This window comes from Phaseolus vulgaris, chromosome 9 (genome assembly GCF_051622355.1).
Source record: "Phaseolus vulgaris cultivar YP4 chromosome 9, ASM5162235v1, whole genome shotgun sequence".
NCBI classification, from domain to species: domain Eukaryota; kingdom Viridiplantae; phylum Streptophyta; class Magnoliopsida; order Fabales; family Fabaceae; genus Phaseolus; species Phaseolus vulgaris.
This window is the reverse complement of record NC_143506.1, coordinates 14398192-14415267: the sequence shown is the minus strand read 5'-3', so window position 1 is coordinate 14415267 and position 17076 is coordinate 14398192. Positions and strand designations below refer to the sequence as shown.

The window sequence follows — 17076 nt, the reverse complement described above, 5'->3', positions numbered from 1 at the left end:
ATATTTTTAGTTATTATTTTTTTTTTACCATTATTTATTTATTTATGGCTTTTTTTATTGTTGTCTTTTTTTATATTTTATTTATTTATTCTTTCATTTTTTTCTCTAATTTTTTTTAAGCATTGTAGTATTTGTATTAGCCCATATTTCCAAGATAAAATATTATATTTATTTTATTTTTAACATTGATTTGCGTTGATTAGGTTGTATAGAATACTTTTTCCCCATTTATAGCTATTAATATGATGGTTTTTCTAAGATTGTTATTTCCAACCATTCATTAGTTTTAAAATAAAGAAAATAATAAAAATTTAGAAAGGAATGAAAAACACTAACTGTGAGTGAAATTAATATAGAGTCCAGAATTGGATAATTTTGAAATATAAGCTAATAAATTATCATGTATTGATTTAACTTATACTGCCTAGGTCAATACATATAATGAAAAAGTCTTAAAAAATAATAGACTAAGTAAAAAATTTGAAAGTAAAAATTATTAAGAGAAAAGTTTCTTTAACACCATTTATAAATAAAAAAACTATTTAACAAACACTTATAATAATATAATAATATTTTAAATTAAAAAATAAAACAAAAAATAAATAAAATATTAATTTATTTAAGTATGAGATGTGTGTTTTCAGTATTTGCAGAGTCAACATATGAGCACCCAAATATTAATTATGTATAAAATAAATGCGAGATTTCTTATTATAAGCTATGCTTATCTGGATATACAAAATGATATCAAGATGTATCACGTTTTATTAGTTGAATCAAGAATATTATGTAAGAATAAAATGACTTGGAGCACTAAATTATTGAAATTAATTTTTATACATTTTATGTTTTTGAATTTTTCGATTTGATTTTAAATAGTTTGAATTAAATTAGGAAATAGAAGAATAAACAAAAAAATTATTCAATAATGTCTTAATGATTTAAATCTAAATGTTATTATTCAAATTTAAGACTGGGATAGTTTTATATCATATCATTATTTACTTTAACATGTAATTTTTCTGTAAATGAAAATATTTTATTGTAAAGTTAATTTAATTAGGTATCACGTTAATTTTTTTTCTCTATATTTCAGAAAGATAAAAGAAGTATGAGATATGTCATCTAAAACATCTATAGTTGATATTGCGTGTTTCAAATATTGAATTTGTTAACTTGTAAATCAATCTTTCATTTTTTTTAATGAGCAAATCAATCTTTAATTTGTCTATAAAAGATACAATAAAAGGGATTTTAGAATATGAAAAGTATAATTAAAACTAGTGAAAACATAGTGGTTACAATATTGTGTGTTTGTATTTTTTTAAAAATAATTTAAATCATTAATAAATATTATAATTAAAATTTTATAAAAAATTATTATTTTAAAATATATTTTAAAATATTTTCTATATTTATTCTACGTAAAAGATGTTGAAAAATAAAAATTGACTAAATGGGACTAGTTTACATATGAATTATGTTTATCATTATTTCATAAAAATGTAGTTCTTTAATAATTACCTAATATATGTGGAAGTGGTATCCACACTTAGGGTGTGTTTGGATTAGAAGTTGTGGGTGCGTGAAAAGTTGAGAGTGTGGGTGAGTGAAAGTGTGAAGAAAGTGTGAAGAAAGTTGAGGGTGTTTGGATTGGAAGATGTTAGAATGGATGCGTGATGAAAATTTATTGAAAAGTATGAATGATGTGATAGTTGTGAGAATATTTTAATATATTTTGAATAGTGTAAATTGTAAGATTACAAATTTACCCTTATATATAAATAATTAGGAAAATGAAATATTAATTAGTTTAAAGGATATTTAAGTTAATTAAAATAATTAGTATTATATTATTTAATTTCTATTACATTATATATAATAATAAAGTATACCTTTTTGTCCATGTGTAAAAAAATAATAAAAAAATGATTATTACTTTTATACATAATTTCATAATTAAAATAATTATAAGTTTCAATTATAACTTAAAAAATAATATAAAATTAAAATGAATTAAAAAAATAGAATATAAAAATGAAATATGAATTTATGTCCAATCAAAAAAATATTAACTAACCCTAAACCCTAAAAATATTATTTACAAATAAAAAGCTATTTCTTATAAACAATTTAATTTTTAAACACTAATAACTATCTACAATAATTATTAATTTTGTGCATATTTTAGTTAATTAAAATAATTTAAAATTTTATTTATAAATAAAATAAAAATGTAAAATTCAAAGAAATAATTAAATATAATTTTAAATATAAGTATAATTTTATCATTTTCTATCATTTTCTTCTCTAAACCTTGACTGTGTTTTTAATTACTACAACCTTTTTTATAATTTTTTAATTATAAGATTATAAATTATGTATAACCTAACAAAAGAAACACTAAACATTATTATTATTACTATTTTTAAAATACGTATTCATATCTATAATTTTAATTCATCTGCAACAAAATAAATATTCATATTTCAATATAATCTTTCCTTCCAATACAGAATTACACAAACAACTTATCACAATAATTAATTTACTAATATAATTAATAAATTTTTCCTAAATATTCAGATCTAAAATTACAAAGTAATTAACATCAATAATTACTTTCAAATAATTTAAACAAATTCAATTCCAAAGAAAATTTAAACATAAATCTAAAAACTATGAACATAATTGATTATCAGTTCCCTTCAAAAAGCCACATAATCGATTATCCACAGACATAATCGATTATGCTTGTAGTGCAAAAACTAACATAATCGATTATGTTAGTTTCATAATCGATTATGGTCAAAATAACACATGACCCATAATCGATTATGGTTGCCAAAAATTTCCAGATAACCGATTATGTGAACAAACATGAAGCTGAAATAATCGATTAAGTTCAAACTGAAATAAAAAAAACGTAACCCAAGGCACACATGAACCACCAAAATCACTCTCCTACCTCTATTCTCACTAAAGACCCTCTCCAAGCACTATATCAATGCAACTCTTTCTCTGTCAAGGCTAGCCAGATGTATATGTGGTGTAGATATGGTGGTCTTCGAAGACACTTATATAATGGTTCATCGTGGCAGAAAGAGTTACTATGCGTAGCGTGAACAAGGGGCATCATGGTGAATGAAGGAATCCTACGTGGCTTTCCACCCTTCTCACCCTCCTATCTCCTCATATCACAGATGAACCAAAAACCACTCTCCTTTTCACTCACCCTCACCCATCTACAGATCCAAACGGGGGTGGCACCCAACATCCGTCTGCGCTTAAAGTGCCACCCCCAAAAGCAAACAAGCCCTTAAGGATTTAGAAATTGGCATTCCAAAACTTTTGGAGATTATACTATTAAAATAGTAATTTTGACATAAGTTTTAATTTTGAAATGTTATATATAGAGAATATAAAATGAAACCGATGTAATTTACAACGATTCATTACTATAGAATATATTATCAACATTATAGTTGAATTATAAATATCTTTGCTTAAATGTATGTGTAAAATTTTATAAATAAATTGAAAATAATAAAAAGATGATTGAATAATTTACACTTTAATATATTTAAAAATATGGATCGAACGTATAAGGGTTTAGATTTAGGGTTTGGGGTTTAGGGTTTAGAGTATAACATTATTTTATAATACCTTATTTGGTAGTTCAAATACTGAACCAATATAAATATATGAGAAGTGAAACATTGTCAACTTGCATGAGTCTACAATCTCATCTATTTGTCTAAAATTTCAATTTTTTTTTGTATGAAATGATGAAAATAACTTTTTCTTCATATGAATCATAGATTACTGGAGCAAATTGTCAATATATCATTACGGTAAATATATACAGACAGAACAACTATCTTAAAATACTTTGTTTGGTAGTTCAAACACTAAAGCGATAATTCGATATATGTTATGTTATTTTTATTTTTCTTAAAAAAACTAAAATTAAAATTATTTTCTGGATCTTTTATCAAGTTTTTGAATTTCAAGATACAGTCCAACTTTTTATGAATATATATATGCTTAATTTCAAATTTAATATTAATTTGTCTTTGTTACTTATCATGGAATATTTGTTCATTTTCATCGCTATTAATTATAATGATTTTATTGTTCCTAATAGTTGTAGATTACACATGATTTATGTGAACTAAATAATATAAAACTAAAAGTTTGTTAAGCTAATTTAAGATTGTAATATGAAAAAATCATTTAATAATAACTAATTTTAAAAATAAAAAATAATTTATCATAATATAATATTAACTAAGTTAAATATTATTTTATAAACTAAAAATTTAATGATATTTAAAATAATTTTTATTATTAATAAAAAAATAAAAAATGTTTTAAATTAATATTAATACTAACTACTCTAAAATCTAAATTAGTTTCTAATTTTAATAAAAACAATTTTAATACCAATAAATTGTTAATTTATAAAATAGTATCTATATTAATTAAATAATTTTTTTTCCTTTAAAGTAGTTGTTACTAAATGATTTTCTTATAACCTAATGTAGGTTAGCTTCCATAAAACTTAGGAGGGGAAGGGTTAACACAGAGTAATTGGATAACTTTTCAATAATCTTAAATTAAAGTCAAATGAGTATTCCTTTTAAATATCTAAGATTGTCTATAGGTAGGAATCCAAGGAAACAAAGGGTTTGATAAGAAATAGTAGATAACATTATAAATAAGTTAGGTAGTTGGAAACGAGGGATACTTTCCTTTGAAAGTCGTGTCTGTTTAATCAAATCTGTAGTTTCAACACTTCCACTACTTATCATTTTTTAAAGCACAAAAAAGTATCTACAAAGTTACCACTAAAATACAAAGGATTTTTTTTATAGGGATAGGGTCATATAACCGAAAATATCATGGATTAAGTGGACAAATCTATATAGATTAATGAAAAATCGTTTACCGGAAATAAAAGACATTGGAAATGTTAATAAGGCCTATTGGCTAAGTGGAAGTGGAGATTAGAAATTGAAAGTTAAGGATTGTGGATTAGGTAATTAACTCAAAGTATGGGTCATGGAGGAAATTAAAATTGAGTGAATGGAATAGAAAAGAATCATGGTGGTGGATGGATGTCTGCAAAGCTTGTGAGCAAGGAGAAGAACTTCTCCAACTGCAAATAATAACCCAAAGATATACTAATGACAAATGGGTTTGGAAGAAAGATAACGGTAGAATGTTCACAGCATTGTCAACATACAATAGACTGCAAAATGAAGATTAGTAGGCATATGAACACTTATTGGTAAAGTGTAAAATGACAAATATGAGGCACAATTACATCTCAAATATGTATAATTTCACAATTTTTATATATTTTATACTTGTATCATTCTCATATCTAGCTAATATCTTATTTAACCAACAACGTCTGTTCTTCACAAAACACCCAAAAAAGAGAATAAAAAAATTGAAATCTTTGATAAAAAAAATATATTTACCTGATTTAAAAATATGATCAGTCCAACTCCATACTCATCTTGCTACCTCATCAAAATTGTACTATAACAATTCAAAAATATGCTAAAAATATTTTTAGATGAAATTTAGAAAGAATTAAAAAGTACTGAATTTTTAAGAGATAAAATTCTAATGAAGTGAAGAATCAATTATAGTTTTTTAGTAGTCAATCATGAATTTAGTAACACATTCAATAAAAACAAAAAAAGATTAATGTATGTTATAGTGAAAATATACTTTAATAGCTTTAATTATTTACTTTTATGAGTATATAAATAAATAATTATTAATATTAATTATTTTATCATAAAATATTAATCTTCAATGACTGTGATGTAAACTAAATTTATTTAAATATATTTGAGTATAAATATCTTAGTTATAAATTTTATTTATTTATTTTATATAGTTTTCAGCTATATGAATTTTCTAAAAAAAACTTAAAAGTAGGGAAATACATTTCGAAGCAAATGAAATTCGTTCTTAATGTCTATTTGTCATTCATATTATAACATCATAAAATCTAACGTCAAGGGAATATGCTGTGTAATTAATAGAAGTACAGGACTAAACAGAGTACAAACAGTGATAAAATATAGCAAATGTTGTTACATCAAATGAAGGATCGAATCTCTAAATGAGACATAAATATTGTTGTTCCCAGTCAAATTCATGCATCCTCGTCAACCATACCGACAGCGTAGTGGCCGAAGTTTTTGCCCTGTAAATTTTAACAAAAGAAATCAAAGGAAAAAATAAGCAAAGATCTACCCAATGGTTTTTATTAAGGGTGGTCATGCTCTATATCCAAATAAATGGATTAGATTTAAAATTCATATATTCACTTTAATCAGCCCAAAATTTATTTGATTTTTTTTTTCATTTTGTTAATTATATTAAATTCATTTTAACAATAGACTCAACATCGCCCAGACGGCTAGACAAATCAACGGGCTGAACGGCTAGACATCCCGAGCCCAGACAAATCAACATTGGCCCGAGCTCGAACGACTCGACATCGACATCGATGCGAGCCTCGACATCGACATCGATGCGAGCCTCGACATCGACATCGATGCGAGCCTCGACATCGACATCGATGCGAGACTCGACATCGACATCGATGCGAGCCTCGACATCGACATCGATGCGAGCCTCGACATCGACATCGATGCGAGCCTCGACATCGACATCGATGCGAGCCTCGACATCGACATCGATGCGAGCCTCGACATCGACATCGATGCGAGCCTCGACATCGACATCGATGCGAGCCTCGACATCGACATCGATGCGAGCCTCGACATCGACATCGATGCGAGACTCGACATCGACATCGATGCGAGACTCGACATCGACATCGACGCGAGCCTCGACATCGACATCGACGCGAGACTCGACATCGACATCGACGCGAGACTCGACATCGACATCGACGCGAGACTCGACATCGACATCGACGCGAGCCTCGACATCGACATCGACGCGAGCCTCGACATCGACATCGACGCGAGCCTCGACATCGACATCGATGCGAGCCTCGACATCGACATCGATGCGAGCCTCGACATCGACATCGATGCGAGACTCGACATCGACATCGATGCGAGACTCGACATCGACATCGATGCGAGACTCGACATCGACATCGATGCGAGACTCGACATCGACATCGATGCGAGCCTCGACATCGACATCGATGCGAGCCTCGACATCGACATCGATGCGAGCCTCGACATCGACATCGATGCGAGCCTCGACATCGACATCGATGCGAGCCTCGACATCGACATCGATGCGAGCCTCGACATCGACATCGATGCGAGCCTCGACATCGACATCGATGCGAGCCTGAAAAACTCACCTCGCCCTGGGCTTGGATGAATTGACATTGACTCGGGTCCATGTGACTCGACATCGACTCGAACGACTCAACATCGGCCCAAGGCCTGAACAAATTGACATAGACTCGAGCCCAAACGACTTGACATAGACTCGAGCCCATACAACCCTTGGGCCCATAGGCCCGATTCGACATTAACTCATACCTTCTCGGCTCGACATCGGCCTGGATATCAGTCGGGCCCGCTCTAGCACAACTAGACATTGGCATGGGCCAACTCGACTCAATATACTCCGCCGACTTGAGTTGACTCAATATTGGCCTATTGTCCCGGGGCCGAAAGGCTCGACATCGTCCTGAACCTTCTCTGTTCGGGCTCGACTCGGGCTCGACTCGGGCTCGATTTTGTAATTTGAATTTTTGTCCCACCCGTATTATCAATTTAAGTACTTCCACGGGAAGATAAAAGTGAGCGTTCTCATTAACAGTAAGAATACCAACCTCAGATAATATCCGTTGCTTATTAAGTAATTGCGTCCTAGCCTTGTTTAAAACCGAATTTGGAGATTTAAACATTCTCTGCGGGTAGAGGGAATGGGGCACGTCAGCGCATGATAACGAGTGGGGTGGGGTGTGGGGGGAACATAAGAAGAAAGGCATCCACAAGAAAAGTCAAGATAATTGAGCACAATCACATACAAACGTACCTTTTCACCACCAGACATTTTGTGTTCATTGTTATTAAGATACTTTCTCTTCGGCGAAAAACCAAAGACATCATGTAGGAACTCATTTTCCTGTTTGCCAATGGAAAGTGGAAAAAAACAGGTGTAAACAGATTATGCAATAACCAGAAGCTTAAAGAAAAAGGTTGAGAAAGTCTACCTGCATATGCTTAACGAATCCTCCTCCAAGAAAATGCTTGATAAAATTCAACTGCAAAAATCTGAATGTCAAAATGCTAAAAAGAAAAGAGATTTCAAAAAGGGTGGAAAGAAAGCACACAAGAAAAACCTGTATCATTTCAGACCATGATGATGTCTGCAGGGAATCACCCCCAATCTTCATTGAAATATCCGGGTAGTAACCATACTAGGATCACAAGGTAAATTCAGTACAGAATCCTCACCTTCACTAGCAGAACATTTTATTATCATATAATAACAGTAGTAGTTAGTGACTAACATACCTCAAAAAAGTCCAAGATATCTCGGAACAAGTTCCTTTGACTATTAAGATCTTTCTTCGCAGAACCTTTTCCACCCGCCTCCATGGAAAGCTTTTTGCATTGATTCAACACCTTTCCTTTCAGTCCCTGTAAAAATATGTAGCTTTCAAGTGGTTTGCTCCCTTCTTGAGTTGTATCACTTGCGCTGTCTGGCTGGGCAGAAAATTTATCTATAACTCCAATTTCAAAAATCAGAGCAAGTGCTTCACCAGCAGCAATTCGTACAGATCTGTCTTCCTTGTCTAGAAGACTAGATAAATAAGATATCGAACTGCATGATAAACAAACATTAAGTTGGATCCAAGGCATGGCTATACAGTAGAATGCAATCCTCTCTGGATATTTTTTGTCACAACAAATAATACAGATAAAATTTAAACCTAAAATAGTGTCCAAATTTCTTAACTGGAACTTTCAGGAGAGAAAAAAAAAATAAAAAAAAAATTGACTTCTTCATAAATTAAAATTAGTTTATGCATAAAGTAATTTATAGAGGACCTCTCATAGTTTCTCCTCCAATTTTGTTCTAACTTACATATGAATAAAATTGACTTCTTCATAAGTTAAAATTAGTTTATGCATAAAGTAATTTATAGAGGACCTCTCATAGTTTCTCCAATTTTGTTCTAACTTACATATGAACTAATTTATATCTCACGGAGAAGTTAATTTCATTTTTTTCTTCATATTTCTCTCTCCCATAAATCCTTCTACAAAAGTTCGTTCAAACAAGCTCATATAACACTATCCTACTGGTACTTCAATTCTACCCAGATCATAAATACCTTACTGAAAATAAGCAAATAAAATACCTAAAAACAATTCATGAAAAAAGTGAGGTAGAATAAAAAATACCCAGGGTTTGAAAATTTAAATATCAGATTTTTATGTTGTTACATATCAGACTTCATGTGTCAATAAATAACAGCTTTATCTCATAGTTTAAACCAAGGTTAGCTATAAAATATTTAAACTCAACTAATATCCTCATTGTTCATTATTGAAATATATTCTGCACGTTTTGTGCAATCCAGTTTTGACCTTTCACTCGCGCAAAAATTGAATACAGGCTTTTCCTTATGTGGGCTCTTTTTCTTAATGACAGGCAACAAATGCTGGGGGTATAGGAAACAGTTAAAACCTGGTTATAACTGTAGGTAGTGGAGCAGTTCAGGGTAGAGCCTGATGCACCCAAAATGGTGGGCACAGTAAACTGGATAGTCGTGAGCAAACAGCATAGTCAATAGTCACGCTATCTCTTGATTCCGAAATTGGCCTCTGAACACTATAATTAGGTCTTGTTTGGGAGGGGACTACTTACAAAATTCCAATTTCTAGATCAATATTCTAACAAAATCAATCAAAAAGCTGTTGTTTCTCACTTTTTCTCACAACCCAACACCGTCATTTATGTGTATAATATCTTTCAACCCCCTCATTTATCTCTCAACTCAGCACTCTAGAATTTGATTTCTCTTCTTCGGTGACTGGTTTCTCTTTTCTCGTGACTAGTTTCTCACTTTCTCTACCTATCATTCTGTCCAGCGACAGGGTCTGTTACAGATAGCTGCCTCTTGTTCTAAGTCATGGCAACATGTAGGAAGCATATATTTGACTCTCGGGGTACTTGTTCTGTTTTTTCAGATAGCTATGAATTTTTATTGTTAATTATGAAAAAGTGACATTAATTTTAAGTATTTTTTATCATTTTGGAGAATTTATTTGTATATAGTATACATCACATAAACTACATAAAAATAGAATAGTCATTATCCCGCTATTATGACTTTTGGGCCAGCCACTCTGAACCGCTCCTTGGGATATTAACACACTGGGCTAAAGTGATTCAACATCATATATGCATTAAAATGATTTTGACATCAGAAGCCTCCAACAAAATGCAAATTAGCATGTTATCTAGCTAGAAGTAGTGTAGAATTAAATAAAAATGGATGTAAAAGGACAGCCTTCTTACTTTTGCCAATTTTTTGAATTTAACTTCAAATTGCTCACGGTAGAGAGAAGAAACGACCACGCAGACACCACATTAGCTATTAATGAAGCAGAAGGTTTGACAGCAACCACCTAAACACAGAAAAAAGTTTATCATGTGACTTAATTTATCATAACTACTATTACAAACATTAGAGAACCTTAAAAGGGGTGATTAGTGAATAGAACAGATTAGTATGTTTGAAACAGATACCTACATTGGAACCTAATTTGGGATTAATAATTCGCCACATCATGTCCATTGATCGTTCTGTTTCTTCCTGATCAATCCCCCCAATAAAGGTGATTATAGCCAAACACTCCAGCAACTATAAAAATCATCAAGCAGATAACATTCAGCCTTGTAGACAGAGAATCAAAAGGAGAAGTGTGAATACAAGAATTTGAAATATTCCAAACTCCTACTCACTGATGGAGTCTTTGAAACATCTATCCTAGATGTGAGAGATTCATCCAAATGACGGATGGATTCTTCAAATATTTCGCGGGCATTATCACCACATCCAACAGTCAAGGCCAGACAACCTTAAAAATGAATGACATTAAATATTCAATTAAATGAAGTAAATACTAAACATGATTAAGTTACTCAAATTCTTACCAATGGCGTGAGATGCCAAAGCTATCTCTTTAGCAGATGCCTTTTTAGTTCCCTTTTTTATTGAAGCAAGACATTGATGTAATAACGTAGCAAATCTGTTTAAAGAAATCACCTCGAGGTTATGCAATAATCACTTTAGCGTGAAAAATGAATTTCCGTGTGCTTATATACAGATTGCGAAGTGAAATTGCAACTTAATTTATAAATAGAACCAACAACAAAACCTAAAAACCAAGGATCATCATTGGAACACATATAACTCATATTTTCAAGATATATGATCTTGCTTATTAAAGCACATTTATAAAACTTATCTTTATTATATTTCTTTTGCAATAAAAACAATAATTAAATTGTGATGAAACTTCCTGCCAATTTGTGATTGGATGAAGTGTAAGTACACTTCAATTAAATTCTAAAAAGAATAACACAACAGCAAGCATAAAAACCTACTTCTTCTCCACAAACTCATGCTGCATGTTGCTATTGAAAGCGTCTATGATCGATGACAAAGCTTTCTCCCTCGTGGAACCCCTTAATAAATCAACAAAAATATGTTAAAAATCCCTTCAGCTCCATCCACAATGTCAATTTAATTCGATAACGTTAAGCAAGGTACCTTTTCTCATCTAATGCATCGAGAGCTTGGTCGAGTAACGAATCTTGAACAAACTGCACATCTTCAGCCCCAGACACCGACATGAAATCAGAGCGAGCCGTTGACGACGAGGTTACGCTACTATCATCATCGCTATCGAACATCGCAGCACTTTTACGTTGAGAATTACCTACACAGAACACAAAAAACAAATAATTAGTTAATTAATTGAACAAATGGAAAATCCAATTGAGTCGGATCGATAACCACAGAAACCCTAGGAATCTGGGAGCTTACGTTTTCCCATGACAACGGTTTCTTTGGTTCGTTAGTTGGGTTACTAGGGTATGTGTGTTACAAAAAAGAATCGGAATTTGAGAAAGAAAGGGATGAACAAGTATCGAGTATGCGTAAGGCGGAAACAGAATCGAAAGGTATCGGAATTAGGAAAGGAAAGAACAACAGCGATGTCACTAGTTTTGAATCGGATGATGAACAAGCCATTAAAATTCTACAACAATCAGTTGGAATAAGAGAGCTTCTCTCAGAGAGAGGAATTGTTACCGAATACGATTGGGATTTCGTGTTTTATCTAAATAGGTAGATGGAACCCTAAGAGATAAAACACGGCTTCTTTTTTTTTTGACTTAAATAAAACGAGGTTTTGATTATTATGAAGTACTAATTCTTATTAATTATTTATTATTTAATTCTGACGAAATAAACGGAATTATTCTAACCGGTGGGTGGTGTGAAATGGGAATATTCCGTAGATGTACGGTTGCGTGGCGCGTTTTTAAACCGTGAATGTTAAGGCTTTGCCCTTTGCGATGAGGACACGTGGCTATGATCTATTGCGTGGTGTGGAACACGTGCCGTAACAAGGTTGTCTACCTTGATTGCCTTGCCGTTTCGTCCTTGATTTGATTTTGATGATGATGCGGCGTATGCATCCCCCAGCTTTCACCACCTTTCTAGGAAGTACGCTTATGTAAGGAAACACGTTGGGTTTTACCATCAAAAGCTTTTAGACAATTTTTATTGTTAGGAACATTGTGGAATATACTACAACAAAAGAAAAATTATTCTAGTTCCATCTTACTCAGTACACCATAATCAATTATACTCTCTCTTATACAATTTTATTTTAACTCATACTTTTAACAACTTAAACGGAATCAATTTTTCATATAATCCTATTTTTATTTTTATTTCTTCATCTATCATTTTTTTTATATCGGTATTTAGTATTTTTTGTTTTTATTTTCGTATTTAACACCTTTTATTTTTATTTCTCTATCTAACATCATTTCAAAAATAAAAAATAAATAAATTAATATATTAAAAAAATTAATTTTAAATACATTAAAAAATAAATGTTTTTAATGTTTAAATAATTAGAAAAATAATTAATAAATAAAGAAATAGTTTTTTACAAAATAAAAATTAAAAATAATAATAAATTAAAAATATTAGTTTATTTTTTTTAAGAATGAAAAAAGTAAAAAAATTAAATCCTACAACAACATAAAAGTTAATCTATAAACAAAAATTAGTATTTATTTATTATTATTAATGTAATCATGTTAATTTCAAGTAAAAAATACAGGACATAAAGTCAATTAGTATTAATTAGTAGTAGACACCATAAATGCAAAATCCTACACACAAAAAACTAATGCAAATGATATACTTAATGCTTGAAAATGACTAGACACTTCAATATTATCTGTGTTCACTACTATACTATAAATACATTAAAAAATAAATGTTTTTAATGTTTAAATAGTTAGAAAAATAATTAATAAATAAAGAAATAGTTTTTTACAAGATAAAAATAAAAAATAATAATAAATTAAAAATATTAGTTTATTTTTTTTAAGAATGAAAAAAGTAAAAAAATTAAACCCTACAACAACATAAAAGTTAATCTATAAACAAAAATTAATATTTATTTATTATTATTGATGTAATCATGTTAATTTCAAGTAAAAAATACAAGACATAAAGTCAATTAGTATTAATTAGTAGTAGACACCATAAATGCAAAATCCTAAAAAAAAAAAAAACTAATGCAAATGATATACTTAATGCTTGAAAATGACTAGACACTTCAATATTATCTGTGTTCACTACTAATGCAAATGATATACTTAATGCTTGAAAATGACTAGACACTTCAATATTATCTGTGTTCACTACTAATTAATATTAATTGACTTTCATTTTTTATAATTATATCTTGTATTTTTTATTTGAAATTAACATAGTTACATCATTAATAATAATAAATATAAATACTAATTTATGTTTATAGATTTAACTTTTATGTTGACGTAGGTTTTATTTTTTTCTTTTCTTCATTTAAAAAAAAATTAAACTAAACATTTTTAATTTATTACTTATTTTTATTTTGTAAAAACTCATTTTTTTAATAATTAATAACTATTTTAAATATTAAAAATATTTATTTTTTTAATGCATTCAAAATTTAAATTATTAATTTTTTTAATTATTCTAGTTTCTTCTTACTCACTACACCATAATCAATTATACTCAGTCTGATACAATTTTATTTATTTTAATTCATACTTTTAACACGTTAAACGGAGACTAAATCCCATGGGCCTAGGGCTAGGGCTCAAAATTTTGGATTTTAAAATTATACATATATAATTTAATATAAAATGTATTTTTAATATTAAAATTTATATTTTGAAATAAACATATATATTTTTATATTAAACTATATATATAAATCTAGTTTTTTAATATTAAAAATAAGATAAAAATGTCCTTCTGTTTTTTTACACAAATAAACTATTTTTATTTTATAATTTTTCATCTAGAGATATTTGTTATCATTTTATTTTAAATAAAAAAAAACTGAATATTATTTATTTTTCGAGGTTTTTCTAGTTTTTTTATACAATCTTATTGTAAATTATTTGAGAATTAAGGACTATTTGTTGATCTTTATAGTTTAATTTCAGATATTATATATAAGATTAATACTTTTCAGGTTTCAGACTTATTAGCAATTTTTTCCTTCATCCTTTGAGTGTTTGTGTATATATTGCATTTCTCTTTAGTTTTATTTAAATACATGGATTCAAATATGTGACTATATAAACATTAAAGAAGGGAACAACTGTGTTTTAATTATTTATCTTCTAAAATTTGCTTTAAATGCATAGCAATTAATTTGTTACAAAGTTACGGGTTATAATAACACGGTTCGTTTTAATTTAATAAACTTTTGAATATGATTAATATCAGACAAAAAAATTACGAAAAAATTGAGTATTTTATGTAACATCTGAAAATAATATTTAATATTTAAATTTTGAATTTCAGACCAAGTATCATAATTTGTTATACTATACATGATAACTCATAATAATGACTTGGTTTGAAATTGGTGTCTTGAATTTAGTCAACAACTACTCCAAATATACTTTGATTAACTTCTTCATAAACATTTATTGGAGAAAAAAATAAAATGATTTTTTTCATAACTTAAAATTATTTCATAAACATTCATTTGGAGACAAAAATAAAATGATTTTTTTCATAACTTAAAATTATTTCATGTTCAACTTACAAGATGAAAAAAACGAGAGAAGTATAAAAGTGTTTATATAAATTAGTTTATGTCTAAAAGCTAATTTTTTATTTTTCTTTTCTATAATCTTGTGAGAAAAAAAAACTCTAAAAATTTTTCATTGTTTTGTTAGGTGTGTATTAAAAATTTTCCATTGTTTTGTTAGGTGTGCACTTTTGGAGTGCAATGTCAAAGAAATCGCTAAAATTAAACCATAACTGAGAGAAAATTGAATGGTAAATAAAAACTCAAATCTGAATAAATATTTTCATACAAAAGAGTCAGTGAAACATTTCACCGATTTTATTCATAAACAATCGGCTTTCGCATCATAATCTCCACCTAAGCTACATGGCTTTGGCGTCTATTGTCAGTAAAGAATCTTCCAGAACTTCAAAACGACATAGTATTTGAAACAACCTTCTATTAGATAATATTGCTTTTAAATAATAAAAAATAAAAAGTAACCAAATATGAACAAAAAAGGGCATAACTTGCTCATATCCTTTTTCTTTCTCTCGCACATGCAACCATTTGTTCTGATAGTTCCTCTCTCCTTGTGTTCTCATTTATCTTTAACTTTAGGTGCTTCCATGTCGAACTCACGTTGTCTCCTTACGTCCTGGATCTCTCATTCGCTTCTCTCCCCTTAGTTGCCTTATAAAACGAGACACGTTTACGCTTCAAACGCTTTGAAAAGTGTGAAGAAAAGGAAGGTGGTTGTTGTTGTTGTTGGGTTGAGATGAACAACGTTGTTTTCTTAAAAATTTTGAGAGTTTTATATGCAACTTCCGTCTTTTTCGATGCTTGTCACTTTCCAAAAATTTCCAACTTTCTCTTTATTAAGGAAATAATAATTATCAAATTATACGCAATTATTGTATGCAATTTGTTTATACGTTATTGTACGCAATTATATACAATTAATTTAATAATGATAGAATATCCCTACATAATTAGCTTGTATTTTGGAAAAAGAAATATATATATATATATATATATATATATATATATATATATTGTACGTGGTATTATGTACATACAAACAAGTAAATAAGAGATCTTCATTTATTTTTTTCACCAGTGACGAGTCTGATGGAAATCTGGTACAAGGCTTAGCTGTCGATCAAATTTAGCAATTGGCCAAGGTTGTTTAATCGTTCAACATAAAAGTGACATGTTTATAAATGTTGCAGGTATGTTTGCCCATAACTCGTCTATAATTCTGCTTTTACAAAATCATGTATTTTTGGATAGCAGAGCAACCAATCACATTACATACGATTCACAATTTTTCAAACACATTTAATCATCATTTATTCCAAATGTTAATGTACCACAAGCTCAACCTCATCTCATCTCATAACTCTCAAAGGTATTTTTTTCGTTATTTTTTTAATTTAAATTTTATGATCGTTGTTCACTAAATTGTTGTATATCATAATTTAAAAATCTCATTCTCATTCAGTTTTAATTATAAAAAAAATTAAACTAAAACTATAAAGGAAGTCACAATTATTTCTTACTACGCGAATTTTAAACAGAAAACTCTTTTTATATTATTTAATACCTCGTTTTTTTTTTACTCACACATAATAAATCTTCTTCTCACAAACGGAGCATAAATCCCATGGCCTAGGGACTAGGACTCAAATTTTTGGAATTTAAAATTATACGTGAA

At 29.3% G+C, this 17076-nt stretch overlaps 1 protein-coding gene across 1 annotated transcript; it reads right to left on the bottom strand.

Moving 5' to 3' along the window:
- Positions 1-5984: 5984 nt before the first annotated feature.
- On the bottom strand, positions 5985-12752 carry LOC137822041 (uncharacterized). The gene is made up of 13 exons (XM_068626931.2): positions 12089-12752; positions 11813-11981; positions 11647-11727; positions 11194-11288; positions 11002-11117; positions 10790-10900; positions 10555-10664; positions 8541-8850; positions 8366-8443; positions 8237-8287; positions 8059-8148; positions 7853-7930; positions 5985-6229 (listed from the first exon to the last, which is right to left on the bottom strand). Exons 1-13 carry the CDS (start codon positions 12096-12098, stop codon positions 6179-6181), a joined length of 1350 nt encoding a protein of 449 aa, XP_068483032.1. The 5' UTR covers positions 12099-12752; the 3' UTR covers positions 5985-6178.
- Positions 12753-17076: the final 4324 nt, after the last annotated feature.

Coding starts and splice junctions, on each gene's coding strand:
- LOC137822041 (XM_068626931.2), bottom strand. Junction 8,288..8,365: donor CATGGTCTGAAATGATACAG/GTTTTTCTTGTG, acceptor AGATTTTTGCAG/TTGAATTTTATCAAGCATTT. Junction 8,149..8,236: donor GATTCGTTAAGCATATGCAG/GTAGACTTTCTC, acceptor ATTGGCAAACAG/GAAAATGAGTTCCTACATGA.